This window comes from Mytilus edulis, chromosome 2, assembly GCF_963676685.1.
Source record: "Mytilus edulis chromosome 2, xbMytEdul2.2, whole genome shotgun sequence".
NCBI lineage: Eukaryota > Metazoa > Mollusca > Bivalvia > Mytilida > Mytilidae > Mytilus > Mytilus edulis.
In genome coordinates, this window is record NC_092345.1 from 92768934 (window position 1) to 92795174 (window position 26241).

Genomic DNA, 26241 nt, shown 5'->3' on the forward strand with positions numbered 1-26241 from the left:
AAGTTGGTGTCATGCATGACAATTAAACAGAATCCACATGACATATGCGACCATTCTTGGATGAAATTAACATTACTTTAATATTACAATTTTTGAAACCGTTTTTATCAATTTTCTATTTCCATTGTTTAAATTGTTCATTGTTCACAGTGGCGGATCCAGCCATTTTAAAAAGGGGGGTTCCCAACCCAGAGTAAAAGGGGGGGGGGGGGGTTCCAACTATATGCTCCCATTCAAATGCATTGATCGGCAAAAAAAAGGGGGTTCCAACCCCCAGAACCCCCCCCCCCCCCCCCCCTGGATCCGCCACTTGTTCATGTGTTGTTTCCGTATATTTTATGTTTCATTGCTCATGTGTTGTTTCCGTATATTTTAGCCGCTTGTCTTGAGCCTACCCATTTGATCCGATAACACCACATATAGCAATAAAATTATACTTTTATTGCCAGTCATAACTCTTAACAGACCAATTATCAGACCGGGTTTTATACATCCGACCCATTAACAGACCATGTTTTAATTAAAGATTGATTTATGTCACTAAAATACAGATTTTCGTGAAGATTTTCACACAATGATTTCAGTATGGTTAACAAACATAATGCCTGTCTTTTTTCGATGTTTAAAATATTGCATGCACGTAAATTCAACCAACGTGTCATTTTGTGTACAGTTTGTGTGTAAAATGTGTATAAATTTATTGATGAGTAACCCGCCTTTTCATTTTATACATCGTACATTGAAGCTAGAAAAATAATAATTACACCACTGGATTCAGTACATTGAATTGTTTTGTTAGACATGAATATTTTTTATGATGAAAATATATCTAGAAAGTTATACAATGAAACATGCTGAACTTTCAATGATTTTCTCGATAACACCTGATTAACAGACTTTAGCCAACCCGATTAACAGACCAACCGCCGATATAGCCGCATACTCAATATAGATTAACCGACCAAACTCTCGGTTAGCCGAGTGTCGGCCGTGAAAATGTATTAAAAAAAAAGGAAGACATAGACGTTACGCACGATATTGCGTCCAAATTGGTAACGTCAAAATTCGACGTTTTACGTCGGTAATCGAGTATACTTTGTTCGTTTTGATTGTAATCATTTTTGATCGATATGGATACTTCAAAGTCTTGAATATGTACGAAATATTTGCTACTGGTAGATACGCAAGTAAATGAACTTTTCGGACTTCTGATCCGGCTTGTGTTGTATTTTTCTTTATATGTATTGTAACTTTTATTTTTTTGCTCTTTTCTTTTTAGTTTCTTTATCTCTTTACAATATTTAATTGTCTCTGTCTCGGATATGAAATTCTTTTGTTCTGTAATTAATATTTTACCTATATATATTTACAAATTACCATATGTTGTTTTTTTCACTTTAGATAATTATTCATTTTCTATTTGATTATAACTACTTTTATATATTGCAGTTCTTTAATATCGTGGTTTCTATGATTCTATCTATTTTCGAAATTTGTAATTTGGTTATTTTGTTTTGTCCTCTGATCTTAAAACATAAAATCGAACCGTACTTGTTATTTAAAAACAATGAAATATCGTTCACATATATGATAATACGAACTGCTTTCAAATTCGATGGCCTAGGAGGATGATTGGCCTAATGAGTTCATATAAAGGGATAAAAAGCATGGTAATTTTAAGACACGCTCGTGGCGAGATTTGTTCGACTCCGATGCTAATCGACAGTTATTGCATGATGTCCGGCTTCTACCTTTGATGACAGATCAATAAAATACAACAAATGTCGCTTATACATGATGTGGTGTTTAAAACCAAAACAAAGAACAAACTTTTAGAAATAATTTGAAAATACATATATGTATAGCGTCCCGAATCGAAAACGTTCAAAACGTAAGAAAATTGCTCAGTGGACAAACTTGCAAGACATTTGATTTGTTAAAAAACGAAGTCATTTCGACTTAACAGCTTATCAAAAAGTGTGTTATCGTATTGTAGGGTGAAAGCACAATTTCGAAAAAGCACTGTTTTATATGCTACAAATTAAATATTTAATAAAATGACGTTGAAACTGACAGTGTTTTTGTAAAAAGCGGCGAAATTCGACATTGGACAATCTTGCAAGACATTTTCCCGAGGCCAATGCGTTTTTATTTGCGGTGCGAGTGCTGTAAAATTCCGGATTTGAAATGGTCTATCTAAGCACATTTGTAGGAATAATTTATAAAAACAAAATTTTATATCATCTGATATTTTAAAAAGCGATAAATTTTGATAACTTACCATTTTCAGAAACCTGACAATGGCGAGGATTATTCATTTTTGAAAAAATAAATTTTTACCGTTCGATCAACACAAAAAGCAGCAATGGCGTCATAAATTATATTAGACTTTTATCATTCATGCGAATTTTCGCGGATTTTAAACTTTTTATTAGACCACAAAATTCCAGCAAAAGTTATTTTGCGAATAATTTGTTACGTCTGACACGCATATTTTTGACGTTTTGGTAATATTTGTATCATTATTTGAAATTATTATGAAAAGTTAAAGAATATTTTTAATATTTTTGTAAACAGTAATACTTGCCTAATCTACGGATATAAATTTCATAAAGCTGAACTAGTTAGTTTTCATAGAAGAGCTATTTATCAAATTGCTATGTCGCATTTCACGGCATTGACGCAATAACGTGCTTAACGTCAAAACGTTAGACAGTCACTAATTAGGTACCCGACTTTTAACAGGCACAGGTGTAGTTAATCCTATACGGATTTATTTAATCTCCAACTTTTTCATTTCAATCTTGGTCATTTAAATGTGTTTGTAAGACGTTTTTTGCTCATCCCGAAATCTCAGGCGCTTGTTGTATATTCCAACTTTTTTATTATCTCTTTGTTTGCTTAATTTTTTGAAGAAAAAAAACCGAGAATGTAATCCGAATATTAAAAAAAATATCATAATTAAATCGATGCTAAAGGAAACAATATGAATAACTGAATGTATTAATTGTTAGGAATTATTTGTTATACCGAATACAAAAGGAATAGATGGGTGCTTATCGAAGATACGATAATGGTAACTCACAATCGGATACGTCTTTACAACTCAGTACATACAATATGAATATGTGTGATGTCAAGGAGGATTCTTGAAAATTCCGTCAAGTTGGGAGAATTTAATTTTCAAAACTGACCTAAAAATCAAATTCATAGTTTTGGTTAAGAATTATATTTACCCTGTATATACGAGAATGAGATAACAGCATGTACTATTTAAACTATATTAGTTTCAAGTTGACATTCGTTTTCCCAAAATTCCATCTAATTGATTCCTTTTGTAAAATACAGATGTTCTATAATTTTTTTAAACATTTTTTCGTCTACTAGTAACTTATTGTTCTTGCTTTTATCCATACGATATTACTAAAAAAACGGTTTAAATATGCGTTTCCAATATCCTTATTTTCCACAAATTAAATAGAAATAGGGACAATAAGTGAAGTATTCAATGTTTACATGAATACTGAAAAAAACACTTCAGCAAAACAATTCCATGTTAACCTTCCCTTTAACACTATTCCACTATTAAAGCAAATGTTTTATCTAAACGATCTTGTATGAAGATTAAAGTTATCAGCGACTGAAGTTGCTACTCAATCATGACATAATTTACGATAAGTAATTCAGAAAACCACAAATGATTCAGTAGTTGTATATTTAGTAGTTTACTTAGTCTTTTTGAAATCATTTGTAACGAAATTATTCTTATCTTGAAAATGAAGCTGGTGAACAATATACCATGAATAACATTCAGTCTGTTAATAGTTATCAAAGGAACCAGTCTTGTAATTAGATACGACAGACGTGCGTTTCGTTTACACAAGACCCATCAGTGACGCTCAGATCAAAATAGGTATCAAGCCAAACAATTATAAGGTCGAAGAGCATTGCGGACCCCAAATTCCAAAAAGTTATGCTCAATACGGCTAAAGGTAATCTATGCCTCGGATAAGAAAATCCTTAGTATTTCGAATAATTCATACTTTTTCAAACAGTTAATTTGATAAAAATGACCATATTATTGATATTCATGTCAACACCAGAGTGCTAACCACTGGGCTGGTGGTACTTTATGGGACGAAACGTCTACCGGCAGTGGCATCGACTCAGTAGTGAAGGTTTTTAATAACATTTTGATACGCTTAGATCACATAATGTTAAATCATGTGTTTAATTTCTTTTTCTTTACACTACTAGTATTATTTGGTGTACTCAAATGCCATACGCTTCACTTCAATAATTCTATTATTTGAATATTTAATCATTATTACAGTTATTGCATCTGCAAGTATTTGATAGATTATATTTTAAAATGTTTATCAAATAAATTGTACTAATGCATGCAGTATGGGATGTACAAACCATTACAGACTCATTCGGTAATAAACCAATATAGTATCTGTCTATTTACTTTTTTGTTCATTTAAGGTAATGTGTACAAAAAAAGGCACCGGTCATTTTTTTATATGCGTATTTCAATTCAAATCATTGGAAAGTATTATAAAGAGGACAATTTCTACTAAATACTAATTGGTCAAGTTATCAAAATCGTTCTGTTGAATCTTTTTTTGGGTGAAATTCGGGTGCATTTGTTTTTATCTATAGTCTGAAGTCTTTTATATCCATCAAGTTATGGCCTTTAGACGCCGGACAAACAACCGTCAACTCGTATATTAATAAGTCTGTCACTTTTAAACATTTTAAAGCGAGTTGGTTATTGAAAATTAATTGAGAAACCCTTAAAAAATTTATCTTAAGTACTACTTAGTAAGCTACCGTTTGATTAACACAATCTTGGATAGTTCATCTAGAGTTATAGGACTTCTAACGTGAAAAGCAGTAACATCAATATATAAAGAGTATTGGGACAGGACAATAAACCACATCAACATCTTCAAAAATAAAGGTACAAACAAACAACAATAATAAACATGTGGTCAAGATAGCAATTCTTGGTACAGACGAACAATCGTTCTCTTTTACCTGTCTAGACCATATGTCGGAGAGTAAAAAACAAAATGAAATAACACCACTGCCCAACAATTATTCAGGATGACCACTATAACATGGCGGAAAATGATATAAGTTTTAGGACACAGCTACATCAACATAAAAATGTGATGTACATTATTGTGCAAGCTTGTGATTTACATACAGCTGATTTCGACAAATTGTTTTGTATCCACTGATACGATGTCCAGTATAAAATACGACATACTACGTGGACAACAGTGTAAAAGTGTGCTTGCATTTTCAGAATACAGTCAGGATAGCCCAGCTGACGGTTGAATACTGTAATTGAATACTGTAACCAGTTGAATTGCATAAATTAGTTAGTATATTTCGCATGTATTATTTCTTGTTGAAAGATGCAAGAACCTTTCCTAGTTTTAATATGTTATTTCTTTTTCAATGTTGAAGTTCTTTTTACGACATTATTCTTGACTAGATGTGTGAGTTACAGTATCTGTTTATGAGACGCATTATGATACTGATAATAACTGTCTGTCGTCGTATCTGTTACCCGCCCAAACCGTCTAGTAGTTGTGAACTGTACACATGGTTGGATTCGGGGCTGAGGAAAAAAAAGCTGTTTTCAAAAATGTTAAATTTATGGTGATCAGGGCAAAATTAAAATTGTTTGCGGAATTTCAGTTCATATTTATTTTCACGTAATGTTTATTAACCATTGCATGGTTTTCTGCCAGGATCCATCCAGACCGGGGTCATTGTTTTTGTTTTGCTGTCATACATGTTTTTGTTAGAAAATTGAAAACATAGTACTGAAACTATAGCCCAGTATGGAACAACTTCGTTTGTCAAAAAGTGTTTGCTGATCTGTTGCCCTCTATATAGATATCAGTCATGTGGAAAACATCATATGATATGATTAATTTTATCAAGTATGCTTTCCAAACTTGTTTTCTTATAGGAAAACAAAAAATATGTGATATCCATCCATGACACAAATTCAGTACATGCACAGCAACAAACTCAGGAAAGCAAAACAAAAGAGCATTTATTGCTGTTCTTCATCTCAAAGTCAAAGTGAGGCCCTATAAACACGGAGTAAAATAAGCTCCCACTTCACTACCAGTTTAAGACGTCCACTAATATTGGTTTGAGCAGAATATTTCACAGACTTTGCAAGATATGTCGACACCTAATAAGGCCCGGACAAAGAAGAACATACTAGAGAAGAACATATTTAAGACAAAATTGATCCTACGCAAAGGTGTAAATATAAAACTATGTAGAACATATTCTAGTTTACTAGAAACACATTGTTGGTGGTACTTATATTAGTTCGGATATAAAATATGTTTAAATTTCAAGCTGTAAGTACAGGAAAATACCTTCATTTTTGTCGTCCTTACATTATTTACTTAATAAATAGTATAAAATATTTACAAAATAAAACAAAAATTAAATCAAAGCTATTTTGATGTTTTATAATGCTAAAATGCAAAATAACAAGTGTTACCAAGAAGGACCAAATGAATCCATCTCGGAATATGGCATGCAGCGTACCAAACTAGTACATTTTTAAATGATTTATTACATAAGTCCATTTTTGTACACATCATACACACAATCAGGTTTTGATTGGTCGTCATTAGCAATAAAAACAATCCAGTCATAAATATATTCCTGGATGGAAATCATGCCATGACTAGGTTTGTAATGCGCAAATGCTTTTTGAAGTAGTTTTTCGTTGTCAAGACCTACAGTTTTGAAAGCTTTCACATAGTTATCTAAAGAAATCATTTTTGTTTTGTCGGCATCAATTATATTTGTCATGTCTTCGCATAAGGATTTAATTATCGCTATGAAATTGGATTTACTTTCTGTATATCCTTTTTCGAAATCATCAAGGAATCCTTCTTTTGAAACTTCATGCTTTCCTTTGAGAATATATGTATTCCACCATTTCTCTATCTGATCATCAGCAAGCTTTCCCTCTATTTTGCTGAGACCCTCAACAATAGGAAACTGTTTGAGTGTATAGTCAACATCCGCCTTTGTGATTTTGCCATCGTGATTCACGTCCAGTGTGTCAAACCAGTAACTCCACTTTTTCCGCAGGAATTCTATGTTATCAGATGTCACTATGTATCAAAAAGAGAAAGCTATGCTTTATTGTGTATGAAGTAAAACTAAACAAATTAGCTAATGATACAATAACTATATTGTATTTTTCTTCACTTTTGAACGACACTATTCATTAAAATCAAATAGACTAGTGCTTATAGTTTTAACAAATTTAAAAATCTCAAGCTGGTTGTTAATTAACATGTAACGGAATGGACTCATTTGACTGGTTCAATTTATTCTATTTTTATTTAGGCTCGCCCTCTCCAAATTAAACCCCAAATGTAATGATCGACAATAGATTAATACTTACTTGTAGTGATAGTGGTTGTCTTTTTTTTTTTTGCATAAGCAGCAATGCTTTCAGTCTGTAAAAAAATAAATGTGGTAAATATTATGAGGTAAAAAAGACAAAAAAAAAACATTTTGGTATTGTGACTTTCTTGAAATACCAAAAAAATATGTACCAGGGTCATAACCTTCGGAAGGTGGACTAGAGCATAGCTGTTCCTTTAAATCATATTTCTTTTCTCGGTAGATAACCAACCGTTTTGCATGCATTCTTTTAGTCCACCTTAGTAATATGTATAATGCAGGATCCAACAAATGGATAGTATTTATCGTATTTAGTAAATCACCCGATAATTGTCAACACGTGCAACTATAAATAAATTATCACACATTTGTTTATTAAGTCTTTCCACTTTTCTGTGGAAAGACTTATTGTTTTTCTTCTGATTATTTTTTTTTCTTCCGCCAAATTTTGTTCTTGCGATAAATGTTTGTTTCGCGCTTTTAAATTTTACCCTGCTAATGCAAACCATTTTCTTTGTAAGAGTTATCTCCCTATTCACTGTTTAACATGTGTGTGTATCTCCTTCGTAACAAAAAAAGATAGCGACAAAAATCCTTTTACAAATTGTTCGTTACACCCTCAGGAATTTTTGGCTAATTTGGATCGAATCGATTCGATGATATTTTATAGGAGTTATCAACCCCTACACAATAAATTTGTCGGTATGTGTTTTCAACTCATCAACCGTAAACCTGGGATATTTTTATTTGAGGCCCCTATGTCCTAATTTAGAAAATGAGGTCAAGGTCAAAGATCAAGGTCAAGTTCTCAATTGTGACTTTTGCTTGTTTTTGCATTTTCTCAGACACTTTGAAAGATACATAAAAAAGAACAATTGCAAAATGTCTGCTTTATTGTAATGAAGATATGCTGCATTCAGTCTTATACAATTTAATGGCATCTTATAAGAGTTAGTGCCCCTGAAATGTCTTGATATGAGGTTATTTGAATTTAACTTCAACTAACTTCATTATAAAGCCATTTGACCTTGTACAATGGTTAGGTGACATATGACCTTGAAAAATTACTACCGGAAGTGACCTTGAGAAAACCGGAAATAGCCTTTTTTGCAAATTTTTCATATAAAAGTACTCAGAATCCATATATTTTGTCATATAGATACATAAACTGATTACTGAAGACTAAAAATGACTTCCAACAAACCGGAAGTGGCCAATTATCTCCCAATCTACATGCAAAAGTATATAGAAACTATATATTTTTGGAATCAGTGTGAAAGAAGCTATCATATGAGACCGGAAGTGACATTCATTTCACCGGAAGTAGCATATTATCTCCCTTATTTCACTCAAAATTATAATTACACCTTTATTTATAGCATCAGTAAGAAGAAACTATCTTATCAAAATTTCTTTGATGTGGAAAGACTTTCAATTGTTCTTTGAACAATTGGTTTTTAATTATACATTTTTTTTCTTTTTCGATTGGAACAATTAATTAATGTTGTCGAGTCCATTTTAAAACAAGACGATCATTGTTGAATGAAGAATTGTGTTTCTAATTTAAAATGATTCGTCTTATAACTATCTTTAACTCGATACCCTTTGTTCTCCCACTTTTGGATTTCTAATAAAGCCTTCATTTATTCACAGTATGTTGAACCAATAATTTCCAGTACTGAGGTGCTAATTGAAATGTGTAGATGATAGCATAGGAACTAACAATATAATTTCTCGGTTTAGCAATGTAATTTTTGAGAGCATCGTGAGACATGCGAAATTTCAACATCATTAAATAATTTGCAAAGATATTTGATATGGTGCATTATTTTGAACCCTGAAATAGCAAACCAAGACATTTCATTTACATTTCTGAGACAACTTGTGTGGACCAAAACGCAAATTCAAAGTTAAGATTCAATATAACCCTAAACTATATTACATCAATTGTCGAAGGTAGTTTACTATATCAGCTTGCAATTTATGTAAGAAAAACATGCATATCATGAAAATCCATTACCATTACCGTTTTAGTCCAAATACTTTAAAAAGTTATTGAGATTTGAACTAGAAAAATAAGGCATTAATCTAGGATATTAACAGTTATGATAAAGACAAAAGTATTATACTGCTGTTCAATAGCCATAAATCTATCAATCAAAAATAAATCCGGGTCACAAACTGATGAAAATCATGATACGAAATATATAACATTTACTTACTTTAACTTGTGCTGTATTGTCAAATGCTAACAAACCTTAAGCTAAACATTTTTATATACTAGCAATCATGTTATAGAAAACAACAAAAAAACAACAATCCAAGGACACATTAAAACAGATAACGTTAGCGAATTTTAGGTCGAATGTCAAGGCATTTGATGGATACTAACGACGCTTTATTCAACACCTTTATAAAGACTCTTGTGAATACAAAGCATAACCTCTTATTTAATACAAGTCAGCTATATAGAAGACACAAAACGGGAAATTGTAATCATACTAGAAAAAAGTTTGCAAAAAGAAAATCACAAAAAAACAGAACTCAGAGGAAAATTCAAATCGGAAAATCCCTAATCAAATGGCAAGTCAAAAGCACAAACACATCAAACGGATGGATACCAACTGTCATATTCCTGACGTGATATAATTAAAATATCTTATGACTGTTTTTTAATCAGTTTTGAATATAGAGTCTTAAACTTAAAACTTTACATCGTCTCAAACCAGTAGAAGTCTCAGTCATGCGTATGCAAAATTAATGTTATAATTAATGTTAACTTGTAGTTATGACATTTCGACTGATATATATTTAACTGCCGAGGGGAATGTGAATGAAAGTTACTGACCGTCAAAACTGTGTAATATATTGTTAATTTAAAGTTTTATAGTTTAATATTTTATAGAATTTAATAGTATATGTTGGGTCCAATTGTATTTGTTGTTTTCTAACAAATTGAGTTAAAATAAAAATAAGAGCATATGAAAGAAAATACCCTACATAATTTAACCTTCTTAATAGACAAACATCACTTGGATAAAAATGTGCAGTCAAACGACGATTTTATGCAACACATTAATAACACCACTTCAGTAAAACAATATCAAGTGTTATATAATGTCAGGTGGCTTGTATTTAGTACAAATCCTTGTTTGATTGTTCAAATATAAATCGTATATATTCCTCAATTTCCAATTAGTTATTCAGTATAATGCTAAGACAAATCGAATTTGCAAATTTTCTAAATTTTCAACGGAAGCAATGGATCAGCTTAATCTTTCCGATAAGACGTGTATGTTAATATTGAGAATGAGGAATGATACAACGAAGGGACACAATAATGCAAGGAATTGTTTAGTATGAAATGTAGTATTAATAATTCTAACAACAGCTGCCTTAAAATGTCTGAGGTCTGTTCACTTCACCTTATGAGAAAATCATATCAAGATTCTATCCTATAATACTAATCTGCTTCTGAAATTTGCATTAAATTCATATACAAGGAAATTGTCCCAAAAGAGTACAGAATGTTAGAACAGGTACTTCCTGTGGGAAGTTGCAATGTACACATATTCAGTCTCTGGCAACTCAAACATAACATGAACGTAGGGAAATTAATCAATGACACATTATAAGCTTTTATACGATAACAAATTGCCTTACATATCTACGACAGTTCAAATGTTTTTTTTTATATGCAATGGTCGTATTTATATATCATGCTGGACCTAAGAATTACGGTAATGGTGTGAATGTCTGGTGTGTCACATTTATTTGAACGTAGTTGTAAATGTAGTTTGTTTCAGTTAAAAAAAATCGTACAAAAAAGGTTTTCAAATGAAACGAAATGAGCTGACAAACTCATCATTGATGGGACAAGTATTCTCAAATTTGATTAATAACATATTAAAAGGTAAATCCTGATTGCAAAAGAAATAATAAACAGAACATTTCGTGCGTATTTAAGACTAGACACCATCGCATACAGGAACACTAGCTTCAAACTGGACAATAAATTAAAATACGATTTCCTTGTTTCAAATAAATGTAAAAGGGGACGACCATTTGATATTCGGGGGGGGGGGGGGGGGGGAGGATTCGTTTTCGATCGGTTATTTATTTTTGTAAACTAAGAGGACAGATTATTAATTTTCTGCACTATTGACGCAAGATTTTTCATTAAAGCAAGGGACTGATTATTCATTTTCACAACTATGTTTATGATATTTGAAAATATACAATTTTTTAATGATTTGTTTATTATAATTTGCAAACATATTTCGCCGAGTAGAGCGATGCAAATTTTTGTTGAAGGGTTTTGCAGCCACTGAAGGCCCAAGAAGCTATAGAACAAATGATGCAAAACCATGCTTTCGGGGTGTTCCAAAGACCCTTTCATAACCTGAAAATACAAGTTTTGTTTAAAAAAATGTATAAATTCAGTGTAAGACTTAAGTTTCTAGGGACAACATCAGAAGACCAAAGTGCATGTCAGATTAAGTAAAAATGGAATTCACTTAGTTATGTCTAAGGCTGCTGTTTTTTTAAACCCATGATCAAGTTCATAACAAAATTACTAGATTACAAAAGGAATGCAACCCTAACAAAATACAGAAGGGCAATCAACGAACAAAAGACAAATAAATAAGAAACATTGATCCCGAAAAATCAGGGCTACGTCTGAGGGAAAACAGAACTTGGTTTTTGCAAGGCATTCGCCATGAACACAATGTGATATGGAGACAATCGTTTCGTTTTGAAATTTCCTACACGAGGCATTTGCCTCAATGTAGTTACGACCCTGTTAAAATAAAAGTGAGGTAAGGTTTCCTGAGACAATATACCTCAAATTAAATGAAACCAATTTTCAGACATTTCAAGTATATTCAAGTAATATTTATACTTTTATTATTAAAAAAATTTGACAATTGTTATGCCCCACCTACGATAGTAGAGAGGCATTATGTTTTCTGGTCTGTGGCTCCGTTCGTCCGTCCGTCTGTGGTTCCGTTCGTCCGTCCAGGTTAAAGTTTTTGGTCAAGGTAGTTTTTGATGAAGCTGAAGTCCAATCAACTTGAAACTTAGTACACTTGTTGCTTATGAGATGATCTTTCTAAGTTTTAAGCCAAATTAGACTTTTGACCTCAATTTCACGGTCCACTGAACATAGAAAATGAAAGTGGGAGTTTCAGGTTAAAGTTTTTGGTCAAGGTAGTTTTTGATGAAGCTGAAGTCCAATCAACTTGAAACTTAGTACACTTGTTGCTTATGATATGATCTTTCTAATTTTAATGCCAAATTACCCAATTTCACGGTCATTGGAACACGGAAAAGGACAGTGCGAGTGGGGCATCTGTGTACTTTGGACACATTCTTGTTTTTGGGAAAAAAGATGAGCTTATGAAGAATCTGGTGCCATCTCATACTTTCGATTAGACCTGCTGAGTTATTTATTTTCAATACATTGCAAGTCAGGTAATTTATTTTCAAACTACCACAGAACAAACCATTTATTTTCGTGATAATCAAGGGTGAGTTATTTATTTTCAAAATCCTCCTGCCCCCCCCCCCCCCCCCCCCCCCCAGAATATCAAATGGTCGTCCCCTAATTCAACTCATTTTAATAAATTTTCAGGCATTGGCCTGTAGCGGAGAAAGTTTTGCATGTGTTCAGCATGTGGTAAATTCATTTAAAAGAAAAGCATGTCGTATTGAAAAATGAAACAAGGGAGACACATACAAGGATATCCGTTTTATTGAATAACCCGGCATTTAATTCTTACATTATTAAGATAAGACGTCGTAAGCCGATACAAATATTCTGGTAAAAAAATAAATACAGACCAAAATTATTATTTAGATATTTGAGGGAAAAAAACGGTAACTGCAATTGAGCTATTATTCGGGATCCAAGATTTTGTCTGTCATAATGCACCACTTTGGCACATTTTTGCGCAATCATAATTCATATCGTTATTACTTTTATTGATGTTCGGCAAATGTGTCATCAATGACCTTTTACATGTACTGTTCTCACTTACTTAATACAATAACCTTTAAAATAAAACGACAAAATGAATGTTTTCTAACTAAATAGAAATACAGTTGAAATAGTTTATATGTTACCATATCGGGTTTGACATTATTTTTGAGTTTCTATCACATTTCAGCAGGTTTTGTACACAAAAGTTTGAACTACAACTGAAGGTAGGATAGAAATGTTTACATAATTAAATTTTGGGTGTTAAAAGGGGAACTAGCTGTCAAAGTCATGTTCACTTATTTGTCTCAAATTCTCATTATTGATTTATAACATACTAAAACGTAAATCCAAATAACAGTAATTCTGAAAAAACTGCTAAGAAAGCATGTACTCGATGATAAATATCAGAATTTGTGTATTTCAGTCAAGACACCATCTATTTAACTATTGAGATGACCTCTCAATACTGACGATGGTCACATAACCCGATATAAACATAAACATAAATATAAATAGATTGCGACATCGTGCAATAGGATTTGTATAGGTCTGTTTGATTTCATGTTTATGGTTAAACAGAAAATAGAGTAATTAAAGTTTTCACCTGTATATGAATGATTACTTGTGAGTCGAATCTGTAAATGAAATTGTTTACCTTTGTTTCACTTTCAATGTTGACATTCTTTTCTTTTTAATGGCTGAACACGACTTATGCATGTATATCCAATCTCTAGCCAATGGATTAAACTGAATGTCACATGAATACGGATTTAATGAGGTCAAATTATCCACTTGCAGGTGAATAATTCTTCAGCAATATTACTTTGCTTATTTTGACAAAATTGTACCAAATTGGCTGCTAAAACAAACAAGATGAGGGGTATATCTTCAAGTTGGTAAACTCAAGTTTATACTTGTTATTATATCACAGAAATGTTGTATACACCCGCCCGAAAGAGTACAGGTATTCTTATGATTGTCCTCCGTCCTTCAATCTTTCGTTTTCCATATGATAAATAGAGAACCGTTGTTTTTCTCTTAAGTAGTTGAAATTTAAATGGACTCCTTGGATCTGTTAACACTTCTTAAATTCCAATTTGGTTCATTTCACTTTTACATGTAATGCTCTTGATTTATGTCACATGATAGTTTGAAGTATTCAAAATTCACTGTATTTCCAAACTTTAAAGAGGGTGGTAAAGGGTTATTTTCGTGCAACGTGTTTTGTCACTATTATTTCTCGTGCAGTCGTGAAAAGGGTTCGTTATTCACCGTGTTTCGTGAAATCGGTAAATAGATCAACGTGCAAGCAAATGTTTTTATTCATTCATCATGACATGGCAATTTTATTTTGCGTTCTTCCGTGCAGATACACTCTCTTTACGCCCTTTTTCAATTTGATTTATATTTTAATCGAATATTTTGGATAACTAAGGACAGCTTTAGATCGATTTATGTCGTGTTAATTCTTACTGTTCCAGAGTATTGATACTTGGCTGTTCGAACAATTCAAACTGTTAGGATTTCCAGATAATAAATGAACCACAACTTCTGAAAATTAATTGAAACTTAAAAGGAACGTGTTAGTCCATTAATGATTCTCTTTGTATCGATTTTATTGCTCTAAATTAATAATAATTCATTGGAAACTTTTCAAAGTTGTTTCTGAAATTAAATGAAGAACCAATTAAAAAACATATTGGGAGAGCACAACAAACCACAATTTCAAAACAATGAACAAATAAAGACAAACAATAATTGTCAACATATGGTTCATATAACTCTTTTCATACGAACACTCATCCGTTTTTGTCTATCTAAATCATAAGTAGTAAACGAATATATACCATCAATAACCCTACACACTCCAACTATCAATCAGGATAACACCGATTGTCACATTTTTTAAAAACATTTTGTTCAACAGCAACAAACACTCTGTTTCAAACTATGTCACAACATACTGGGTTATACTGAAATATTGTAAACATATTGAACAAGGACGACAAACCACTTATTTTGAAGTTTTTACTTTGAAATGCCAACGCGGTTTTTTTACGCCGAAAAGAAGTTATTATGGAAACTGATAAAAACTGATAAAATGCTGTAATATTTATTCATATTGATGAAATATTCAGTACTGTCAGGAAGGAATACGGCAATATTTTAATTCAAACATTTATTATAAAGGTACTTTTATTTCATGACAGAACGGACTAAAAATAAAAAAACTCGTCTCGTGGGTACTGAAATCTGTACCAAACTTTTAACAAAAATCATCCCTTCGTAAATTTTACGGACGCCATTGCGAGTTGGTTGACCGTTATGGAATAATCATTTCACAAATGATATCGGATATGTTCCTTACGTCGTAACTACAATCCCCTTCCCTTTCATGAATGTGACCTACCGAATTAGACTATTTAACGGATTTGTTATCACATAAGCAACACGACGGGTGCCACATGTGGAGCAGGATCTGCTTACCCCTCCGGAGCACCTGAGATCACCCTTAGTTTTTGTTGGGGTTCGTGTTGTTTATTCTTTTGTTTTCTATGTTGTGTCATGTGTAAATGTTTGTCTGTTTGTCCTTTTCATTTTTAGCCATGACGTTGTCAGTTTATTTTCGATTTATGAGTTTGACTGTCCCTTTGGTATCTTTCGTCCCTCTTTTAGATCACTATTTGCTGTAGTTAGATGGCCCAACAGGGATCCATCCAAACTAGGGCCAGTGTTTGGTTTGGTTTTGCTATTATACATTTCTTTGGTTAGGAAATAAATAGTATAGTACTGAATCTATGGGAACAAATTTGTATGGGAAAGTGCTGACATTTAGTTGATCTGTTGCGTTCCTTATTTATATTTATGCTGTTGAAAACAACATATGATATGAATAAATGTATAAATTTTGGCTTCCAAAATTTTTGTCTAGTTTACTAGATGTAGCTTGTACTGAAATTAGTACACGGCATATGTTTAAATTACAAGTTGTCAGCACAACAAAAATTCATCCATTTCTGTGTTTCGTACTTTATTTTCTTAGTATAAAATAAAAAGTATAAGATACAAAAAGAAAAAAGAAAATAAAGCAAAGTAAAATTAATGTCATTTTAATGTCTTTTAATGCTAAAATAATAGAAATTACAAATGTTAACAAGACGGACCAAACTCACTCATCTCGGAATATGGCATGCAGCGTACTTTTTTTGTAAAATAGTTATCATAGAAGTCCATTTTTGTACACATCATACACACAATCAGGTTTTGATTGGTCGTCATTAGCAATAAAAACAACCCAATCATCAATATATTCTTGGATCGGAATTGTGCCGTGGCTTGGTTTGTAAAGCTCAAATGCTTTTTGAAGTACTTTTTCATTGTCATGGCCTAAAGTTTTAAAAGAATTCACATAGTTGTCTAAAGAAATCATTTTAGTTTTGTCGGTATCGATTACATTTGAAATGTGTTCAAATAATGATTTAATTGTCTCCAGGAAATTTGTTTTATTTTCTGCATATTCTTTCTCGAAGTCATCAAGGAATTCTTCTTTTGAAATTTCATGCTTTCCTCTGAGAATATATGTATTCCACCATTTCTCTATTTGATCATCAGCAAGTTTTCCTTCTTTTTCGCTGAGACCCTCCACAACAGGAAACTGTTTGAGCGTAAAGTCGACATCCGCCTTTGTGATTTTTCCATCGTGATTTACGTCCAGTGAGTCAAACCAGTAACTCCACTTTTCCCGCAAGAACTCTATGTTACCAGAAGACACTGTATGGCAAAAAAAGAGATATTTTTCTATTTGTAAGTAATGAAACTTAAAAAAAAAAAAGAGATAAAGATACAACCAGAAACTTTTGATTTGCCATCGTTTTTGGACGACACATGTTATTAAAATCTGAAAATGCAATTTAAATTAATCTTAAGTTTTGTCATTTAAGTTGTACAGCTGACATATAATGTCATGGAATCCTTTTTGAATGCTTAATATTTCCCTTTCAGAGTTTCTTTCTCCAAAAGTAATAAAATAGTTGTCATAAGAAAAGATAGCTCCAAGTGAAATTCATAACAGAAAGTACTTTATAAAATTGAAAAAATCAAAAAATATCAAAAGCTCAAACGCATATAAAGAATGGAAAATTAATGACTTGGTACATGCTCTTTAAATAGAAAATGGTGGATTTAGCCTGATTTAGCCTCTCCCTAAACAGTCGCATATAATTTGATTATATTGACAGCAATATGTGAGTAAAACAAAAAAACAGACATAATAGATCAAAACGTCAAAAATTGGGTTACAGCTATGTTCATTGTAATATAATCTTAATCACTATAAAAACGTATAGCTGTTTCAATACAGAAACCAAAAATGTCATATAGGAAAAGTATGTTAGCAATTATAAAGGACAAGAAATAAAAACTGAGCATAGGACAAGTAACAATCCAGATCATAAGTAAAAAAAACGTTTAAAATATACAAGGAGAAAAACGGGATCTATATCACGGAAAATATATGATAAATAATGTCAGTACCTAGTACCTAGAAGTCGAATCTATACTTCAAGACCATCATGTATTATAAGTGAAGTTGAAACGCATCCAAATGTACTATTTGACAATGCATAAATACTTACTCGAAGTGATAGTGATTGACTTTGAGCACACAGCAGTGTTTTCTATCTGTTAAAAAAATAAAACAAGTACTAACAGTCAGTATTATACAACAAAGACTTGGTAAAAGTTAAAAAAGTAAACAATTGTATTCATGTCCTTTGACTTCTGTGAAATAAAAGAAAATATATATGAGCCAGGCCATCATTTTTTTAAAGTTATAATAGTAAAATTGAGAATGGAAATGGGGAATGTGTCAAAGAGACAACAACCCGACCAAATAAAAAACAACAGCAGGGTCACTAACAGGTCTTCAATGTAGCGAGAAATTCCCGCACCCGGAGGCGTCCTTCAGCTGGCCCCTCAACAAATATATACTAGTCCAGTGATAATGAATGCCATACTTATTTCCAAATTGTACACAAGAAACTAAAATTAAAATAATACAAGACTAACAAAGGCCAGAGGCTCCTGACTTGGGACAGGCGCAAAAATGCGGCGGGGTTAAACATGTTTGTGAGATCTCAACCCTCCCCCTATACCTCTAACCAATGTAGAAAAGTGTATACTTGTTAGCTCAAACCGTTTTTATTATCGGTAGAATATCAAAACGTTTGAAAGAAATCTTTATACACAGCAGTTAATGTGTAGTTCAAAATAATAGTATTTATAGGTTGCATTTATGTGAATGTAGACAATGCAATTCCCCATACAACTTCCCTTTACGGCTAAAACTGTGCCACATTTACTATGAAGTTTCGTGAATAATTATATCCTAGAATTGATAGAATAGAATATTGATATGCACTACTATTTTATTGAAAGGTCAAATCATAAGGCTGTACGGCATATTTTCAACATTTATATACCCTAACTTAAAATCACAAAAATACTGAACTCCGAGGAAAATTCAAATGGAAAAATCAAATGATAAATAAAGGCAACAGTAGTATACCGCTGTTCAAACGAATGGACAACAGCTGTCATATTCCTGACTTGGTACAGGCATTTTCAAATGTAGAAAATGGTGGATTGAACCTGTTTTTATAGCGCTCAACCACACACGTGTATGACAGTCGCATCAAATTCCGTTATATTTACAACGATACATGAGCAAAACAGACATAGTAGTCATAATTGTCAAAATAAGGGTACAGCAGTCATCACCGTGTCACAATCTCAATTAGAACTAAAACAAACAAATATTTAACAAAGAAGCACAAAATAGCATATATCAAATTTAACAACCACATTCGTTGTTACTAATATGAGTATTTTAAATCTATCCATAAAGGATTAAGGTCATGTGACTGAATGACAAGGTTCACATCAACTCTAGTGTACAGTCCCGTGTTTAACGTCAGAATGTAGACGTCATACAGGGAGAGATATAAAATTACTCTGTCGTTCTAAGTATTTTTAAATTATAATTAAACAAAAACAAAATGGTATTATAATAGAACAACTACATAATGACGGGATGTTTAAAAGTACAGAGCCACGTCAGATTGATATACTCGAAAACAGATCAAACAGTAAAAGTTATATTAGCTAATAATAGACCAAAGACAAATAAAAGAACAATATAACACATTATTAAGATGATAAACAACGTTAGTACGCTGAATCTATACACATTTATTTTTTTGTGAATTTGATACGAAAATTTATCAACAAGGTCTTGGTACGAGACGTAAATTCTCACACATTTTTCCATATCTCCCTTCAACAATTTTTTAATTGAAGCAATTATTAAATGTTGTCGAGTTGGTTTTAAAACTAGATATCTTTGGTGAATATAGAATTATGTTTTAAATTTTAGATTAAAATATGTTTTTCTTATTACAACAAGATAACTTGATTCGTTTTTGTTACACTTCAGTTTAATCATGTATATCTGTTATATAGTCATTTTATAAAATTTACTGTTTGCAAAACTATGTATTATTCTTGATAATAATGATGTTTTGTCCCAGGCGGATAACCCTGGTCTCATAACTTTTTGGAACTTTTGGTCTTCGGCGATCTTCAACTTTGTAGTTGTTATGGCTTTCAAACTTTTTACATCTGAGCATAGTTTTATGTGGACGTAGCGCGCGTCTGGCGTATAAAACTATTTTTTAACCTGTTACCTTTTGATGGATATTATTTTAGTATTCGTTTGTTTCTCTGTCCAATATTTTCTCCCATGATTCTGTTTATTTATTGTAGCCCTGTCGTGTTTTAATGTTATAGTTTAACACTGCCACTAAAGCGGGGGTTTGGCATGGCACAAAACCAGGTTCAACCCACCATTTTTTCATAAAATGCCCTGTACCAAATCAGGGAAATGGCCATTGTTACATTATAGTTCGTTTCTGTGTGTGTTACGTTTCGGTGTTGTGTCGTAGTTCTCTTATATTTGATACGTTTCCCTCAGATTTGTTTTTTCTCTATCGATTTATGAATTTTGAACAGCGGTATACTACTGTTGTCTTTATTTGTACTGAACTATTCAAACATTGTTATAAAATTAAAATGGAAGACATTTGATATGGGTCATTATTTAAACCGTAAAATTTTAAAACGAGATCGTTGAGACAACTAATTTTGAATACACGCAAGTTCAAAATAAAAATGCAATATGACTTACAATAATAACATAAAGTGTCTTTGGTAGAACACTATATCAGAAGGCCAGTTATGTAAGACAAACAAACAATTTAGAAATTGCATTACCAAACGGCAAGACGTTTTAGTCTTTAGTTTTTTTTTATATATTTTATATTTAAATTAGAAAAATAAAGCATTAACAAAGACTATTAACAGTGATTTAAATAACGAAATAAAAGAACATTACTTACATGAACTTGTGTAGCATATAGTTAAGTGTCTAATACTGACAAGTCTTAAGCGAATAAATAAATTTTATATTGTGTTATGTATTCAAACAACAATAAAATCCAAGGACACGTTAAAACAGCTGGCGTGAGGGAAATTTATGTCGAATGTCAATGACATTTGATAGATATCAACGAAACCTTGTTCAAAACCTTTAAAAAGCATCTAAAGACTTCAAAAATAAACCTTTCATTTAAGGCCTAGCCAACAACACAGACGGCACAGAACGCGAAATAACAATCATACTAGAAAAAAGTCTTAGTAATTCCGATAGCTGACGTCTGTTTGTCACTCAGCTTTAAAATAGTCAAACTTATACTAACGACTTAAGTAATAGCAATTCAGAAAAAAAGTCTGTCAATAGAATTCAAAGACAAAACTGATTTGCAAATTTTCTAAATTTTCAATGAGACTAGCAATTGATCCGTGTTAACTTTACCAAAATACGTGTATGATATTATTGAATGGGGAATAGTGTAAGGAATTGTCCAGTATGACATACAGTTTTGATCAAACTAATGATTCATGCAACAACTTGCTTCAAATACTGAATTCTGATCTTTTCATCTTATGTTCAATTCAGATTATGGTTTATCTTACCTTCGACAACTGCATTCCGTGATAAGCTGGTGCAATTCAGATACAATGGAAATAGTCCCAAAAGCGTACGAGATGTAGGTACAGGTACTCTTTGCAAGAAATTGCATTGTACATATTCTCTTTTGGCAAGTCAAACATATCATGAATTATGCAAATTATTCTACTATTTTATTCGATACCAAATTTGCTTACATAGCTATCTTAGTTCAGAAGCTTTAGTTTGCAGAGGTCAAACTAATGTTTAATCTCACATCAGACATACACCTTACTGTACTGTATAATTGGGAATAGTTTTAATGAAGTTGTAAATGTAATTTGTTTCTTTTTTTTTTTAATCACACTAACATGGTGTCAATTAAAAGGGAATAAGCTGTCAAATTCATCACCGATTTGACTTGAATTGTCATATTTGAATTCTAAAATACTACAGCGTAAATCATAATTACAACAAAAGCTATGATTTTATTTGTATCCGATAATTATAAAACCGGAATATAAAAACAATATTTACGCCAGACACACAAATCAATATATGTGTTTGTAGGTGGATGTGTTTTTGTGTTCTGTTGGAATTGTTATACGATGATGACTGATGTATCCATATTTTGACTATTTTATTTATTGTGTCTGTTTAGTTAACGCATCAATGTAAATATAACGGAATTTGATGAGACTGTCATCAAAGTGAGAGGGTTAGCGCTATAAAACCAGGTTTATTCCACCATTTTCTACATTTGAAAATGCCTGTACCCAGTCAGGAATATGACAGTTCTTGTCCATTCGTTTTTGATGCGTTTTGTTATTTGATTTTGCCATGTGATAATGGACTTTCCGCATTGATTTTCCTCTAAGTTCAGTATTTTTGTGATTTTACTTTTTGCTAAAAGCAGTTTGTTTCAATTATGTCACATTCAGCGGGCAAAATAAGGATCGTCGAATATATTATATGCTTGCAAGTCAATAACTCATCTCATTTGAATACGCATTCATGCAACCTTTAATTTGAAATGTAGTGGGGAATAAATCGTTTGTTTTCAGCATTGGGTTGGTTTATTAAGAATAAATGCATATCAGCATTGCAAAATTGAAACAAAGGAGACACATGCAGAAATAACGAATTCGTTGAATATCTTGAAATAAGACGACATAAGTCGAACAAATAAGTGCTGGTGACAAACCAAAATGATTGTTTAGATAATGATCAATAGAAAAAAAACCCACAGGAATTGAGCTTTTATGTCTGTCACGATCCAACACTTTGGTGCAATTTTGTACACATTATAATTCGTTTCGTTATTACTTTTATTGGTGCTCAATAAATTTGTCCATAATGACCTTTTTATATTGTCAGCCCCCCTCCCTGACCTAATTCAACGACATTTTAAAATACAACTACATAATGCATATTTTCTCACTAAACACAATCAATTGAAAGAGTTTACATGTTTACATTTCGTGATTGACATTATTTTTTTTTAATTTCTATCACATTTCAACAGGTTCTGCAAACAAAAGTCTGAACTACATCTGAAGGTAAGATAGAAATATTTTCATTATTATTTTCCGTCGGGGAACGTACATTTATTTTGCAAAATTTAGATAATATTAATTTTAATTACACCATGCAAAGAATAATATCCGAAGTGTAAAATCAATTAAAAAAAAATCAAGAAACTCCTCTTATTTTTTCAAACTACTGTAAACTTATATACTGGGACTTTTTGTCTTATCAATTTTTTAGTCATACTTCTCACAAGGAAGCTATTAAACCAAGAGTTGAAATCATCCCTTCGTAAATGTTACGGACGCCATCACGAGTTGGTTGACCGTTATGGAATAACCGTTTCACAAATGATATCGAATATGTTCCTTACGTCGTAACTACAATCCCCTTTCCTTTCATGAATGTGACCTACCAAATTAGACTATTTACCGGATTTGTTATCACATAAGCAACATGACGGGTGCCACATGTAGAGTAGGATCTGCTTACCCTTCCGGAGCACCTGAGATCACCCCTAGTTTTTTGGTGGGGTTCGTGTTGTTTATTCTTAAGTTTTCTATGTTGTGTCATGTGTGCTGTTGTTTGTTTGTCTTCTTCATTTTTAGCCATGGCGTTGTCAGTCTGTTTTAGATTTATGAGTTTGACTGTCCCTTTGGTATCTTTCGTCCCTCTTTTATTAAAAGACCATGCCAATCATATGCACCCATACAAAAGCATAATTTGTCAAACAGAAAGGAGTGGTTCCAACTTATGCACCCATACAAAAGCATAATTTGTCAAACAGAAAGGAGTGGAACACCTCCCCCACCCCCACCATTGATCCTTCTTAAACTGGTCCGCCGTTCCATCTATTGCTTCGCACCGTGAAGCGATAAGTGATCACAACAGCGGTCCACTTTAGATCCTTCACTGAACATTAAGATAAGATCTTCAAATATGTTTATATTACTGAAATCTCCTGATATTCCCTTTAAGTCGATATTTGCGCTTTTCATTATTTTCAATTAACAGGCAATTAATATGTGTTAAAGCCAAGAAAAAATCTACAAAAAAATGAAATAAACCGTGAGTGAAGTCTTTTTTGGACTAATTGTCTTTTTAATACGACAGTGATCATCAGTTTCTAAAAATAAATTGTTTGTTATGACTTTAATTAATGTGGTTCATTTTACAAAATTAGTAATTCAGACTCCTGGGAGTCTCTAGTTTAAAAATAGTCGTTTAATATGCAGGTTAAAACAAACAGTAAAAATATTGAAAAAGAGGCTCTATTGGTTCTTAGGATAATTCTCTTGTGGTAATAGTTGTTTCATGTTCTTCTTTTTTTTTTTTTTTTTTTTTAGAATTATCCTCTTTTATCATTTCAAGGTTAGTTTACATCTGTCTTTTTTTGGGGTAAACAGCTAAATCGTTTTTGGAAATGTCCAATGGATTTCCTCTTTTACGTCTTGACATGTACTTTTCGACAAAATTTCACATAAAATACATTTACTTTTGCAGAAAATGGATTTTCTAAAGACAAAATGGTCTTATTGGTTTACTCTTCTAGATGTAAACCATGACGGTTTAATAACAAGGGACGACGTTGGTCAAACAGCCGGTGATTTCCCAGGTGAAGAGAATCTAGATGAAACGTCTGGGAAACTTGCAGCTAAGAAAATTTTACAATGGTGGGAGAAATATATTTTGAAGGGTAAAACTTCCCTTACAAAAGAAGATTTTCTTTGTCGTCTAGAAAAGGAATATACCGACGACCAGGAGAAATTTGTCACTGAAATGAAGGCTGTCATTAAGGATGTGGCAGAAATTGTCGATACAGATAAAACAGAATCTATCACATTAGACAATTACATCAAAGCCTTTAAAGTATGGGGTCATGAAGATGAGGCTAAACTTCAAAAGTCTTTTGAACTTTACAAACCGACCAATGGTGCCATTCCTGTTAAGCAATATGAAGCTGATTGGGTTACTTTTTATTCCAGTACTGATTCCGCCAATCCGGACCCGGTATTGAAATCGTATGAGGCTGGATTTCTATAGAACAAGCAAGTGAAACCAATACAAATAACGTTTTAAGTTATAATAAACAATTAACTTACTTACTTACCTGAACTATTGATAAATGTATATACTAGTATGTATACCAATATAGCCCTGTCTTTGATGTTTGATGTTGATTGTTGCCTTTTAGTCATATTTGTAGTTTTCGTTCTCTTGAGAATAAACCCTTTTACTTATTCTTTTTTAAGTGTTTATCTTATATATTTTTGTGTCAACCCGCTTTTATGTTTTTTCCTACAGTTTCGGAAATAAATCATTACTACTGTTAATTTACCATTCTAGTGCGGAAACTTACACGTTTGATAGTTGCATATACTTCATTCACAAACCTTGAACTTCCATAAGTGTAAAAGTAATTTATGATAAACAAAGTCCTCGTCTCAAACAAGGCTAGTATAGCATTTAATAATAAAATGATTATTCTCGATTGTTATGTAACATTTTATGAGGTGTATTAAGAGACATATTACGCATAGTTTCTACATTCAGTAATTGTAAAATGGTATGATGCATGTAAAAATGTATATACAGCAAACGTCGGATTAGTGTACCATATTAGTTTTAAATTAATTTCCTGCTTCAAACGTATATTTGAATTTGTGTGTTGTTTAATACATTTTTATTCGAGTATGAATGAGGAACAAATTTTAGTACCCTTACAATAATTATGAATTTTCATCAATACTGTCCGGCCCAGACAAGTTGACAGTCCATCCTATAATTGATCAAAACAATTATAATGCATCTGTTCATCGATTAAGATTTGTCGTCACAGTGTTCTTTCATTATAAAAGATTTTTTGACTTTGCAAAATCGCAGTTTTAATACAAAAGATGTGGTATGATTGCCAATGAGACAACTCTTCACAAGAGACCAAATGATCAGAAATAAACAACTATAGGTCACTTTGTACGGCCTTCAAAAATGAGCAAATCCCATACCGCGTAGTTAGCTATTAAAGGCACCGAAATGACAAATGTAAAGCAATTCAAACTGGAAAACAAACGGCCTAACTTATGAACAAAATAATGAGCGAAAACAATTATGTAACATAAACACAAACGACATCCACTGCATTCCATTACAGGCTACTTAGTGGGAGTCAAACCCTTCCCTAATCCTGGGACAGGTGTGC

At 32.2% G+C, this 26241-nt stretch overlaps 3 protein-coding genes across 3 annotated transcripts; 1 reads left to right on the forward strand and 2 right to left on the reverse strand.

Annotated features, from left to right (window-relative positions):
• Nucleotides 1–6491: 6491 nt before the first annotated feature.
• Nucleotides 6492–18121, reverse strand: LOC139513429 (sarcoplasmic calcium-binding protein-like). The gene is made up of 3 exons (XM_071301902.1): nt 18085–18121; nt 7466–7520; nt 6492–7169 (listed from the first exon to the last, which is right to left on the reverse strand). Coding segments are annotated over exons 2-3 (552 nt in total). The 5' UTR covers nt 7467–7520; nt 18085–18121; the 3' UTR covers nt 6492–6618.
• Nucleotides 13560–25287, forward strand: LOC139513428 (sarcoplasmic calcium-binding protein-like). The gene is made up of 4 exons (XM_071301901.1): nt 13560–13674; nt 21525–21615; nt 23041–23074; nt 24546–25287. The coding sequence occupies exons 2-4, from the start codon at nt 21587–21589 to the stop codon at nt 25083–25085; spliced, it is 603 nt and encodes a 200-aa protein (XP_071158002.1). The 5' UTR covers nt 13560–13674; nt 21525–21586; the 3' UTR covers nt 25086–25287.
• LOC139511083 (sarcoplasmic calcium-binding protein-like) lies at nt 16671–21556 on the reverse strand. Its single transcript, XM_071297655.1, has 3 exons — nt 21542–21556; nt 18085–18130; nt 16671–17221 (listed from the first exon to the last, which is right to left on the reverse strand). Exons 1-3 carry the CDS (start codon nt 21554–21556, stop codon nt 16671–16673), a joined length of 612 nt encoding a protein of 203 aa, XP_071153756.1.
• Nucleotides 25288–26241: the final 954 nt, after the last annotated feature.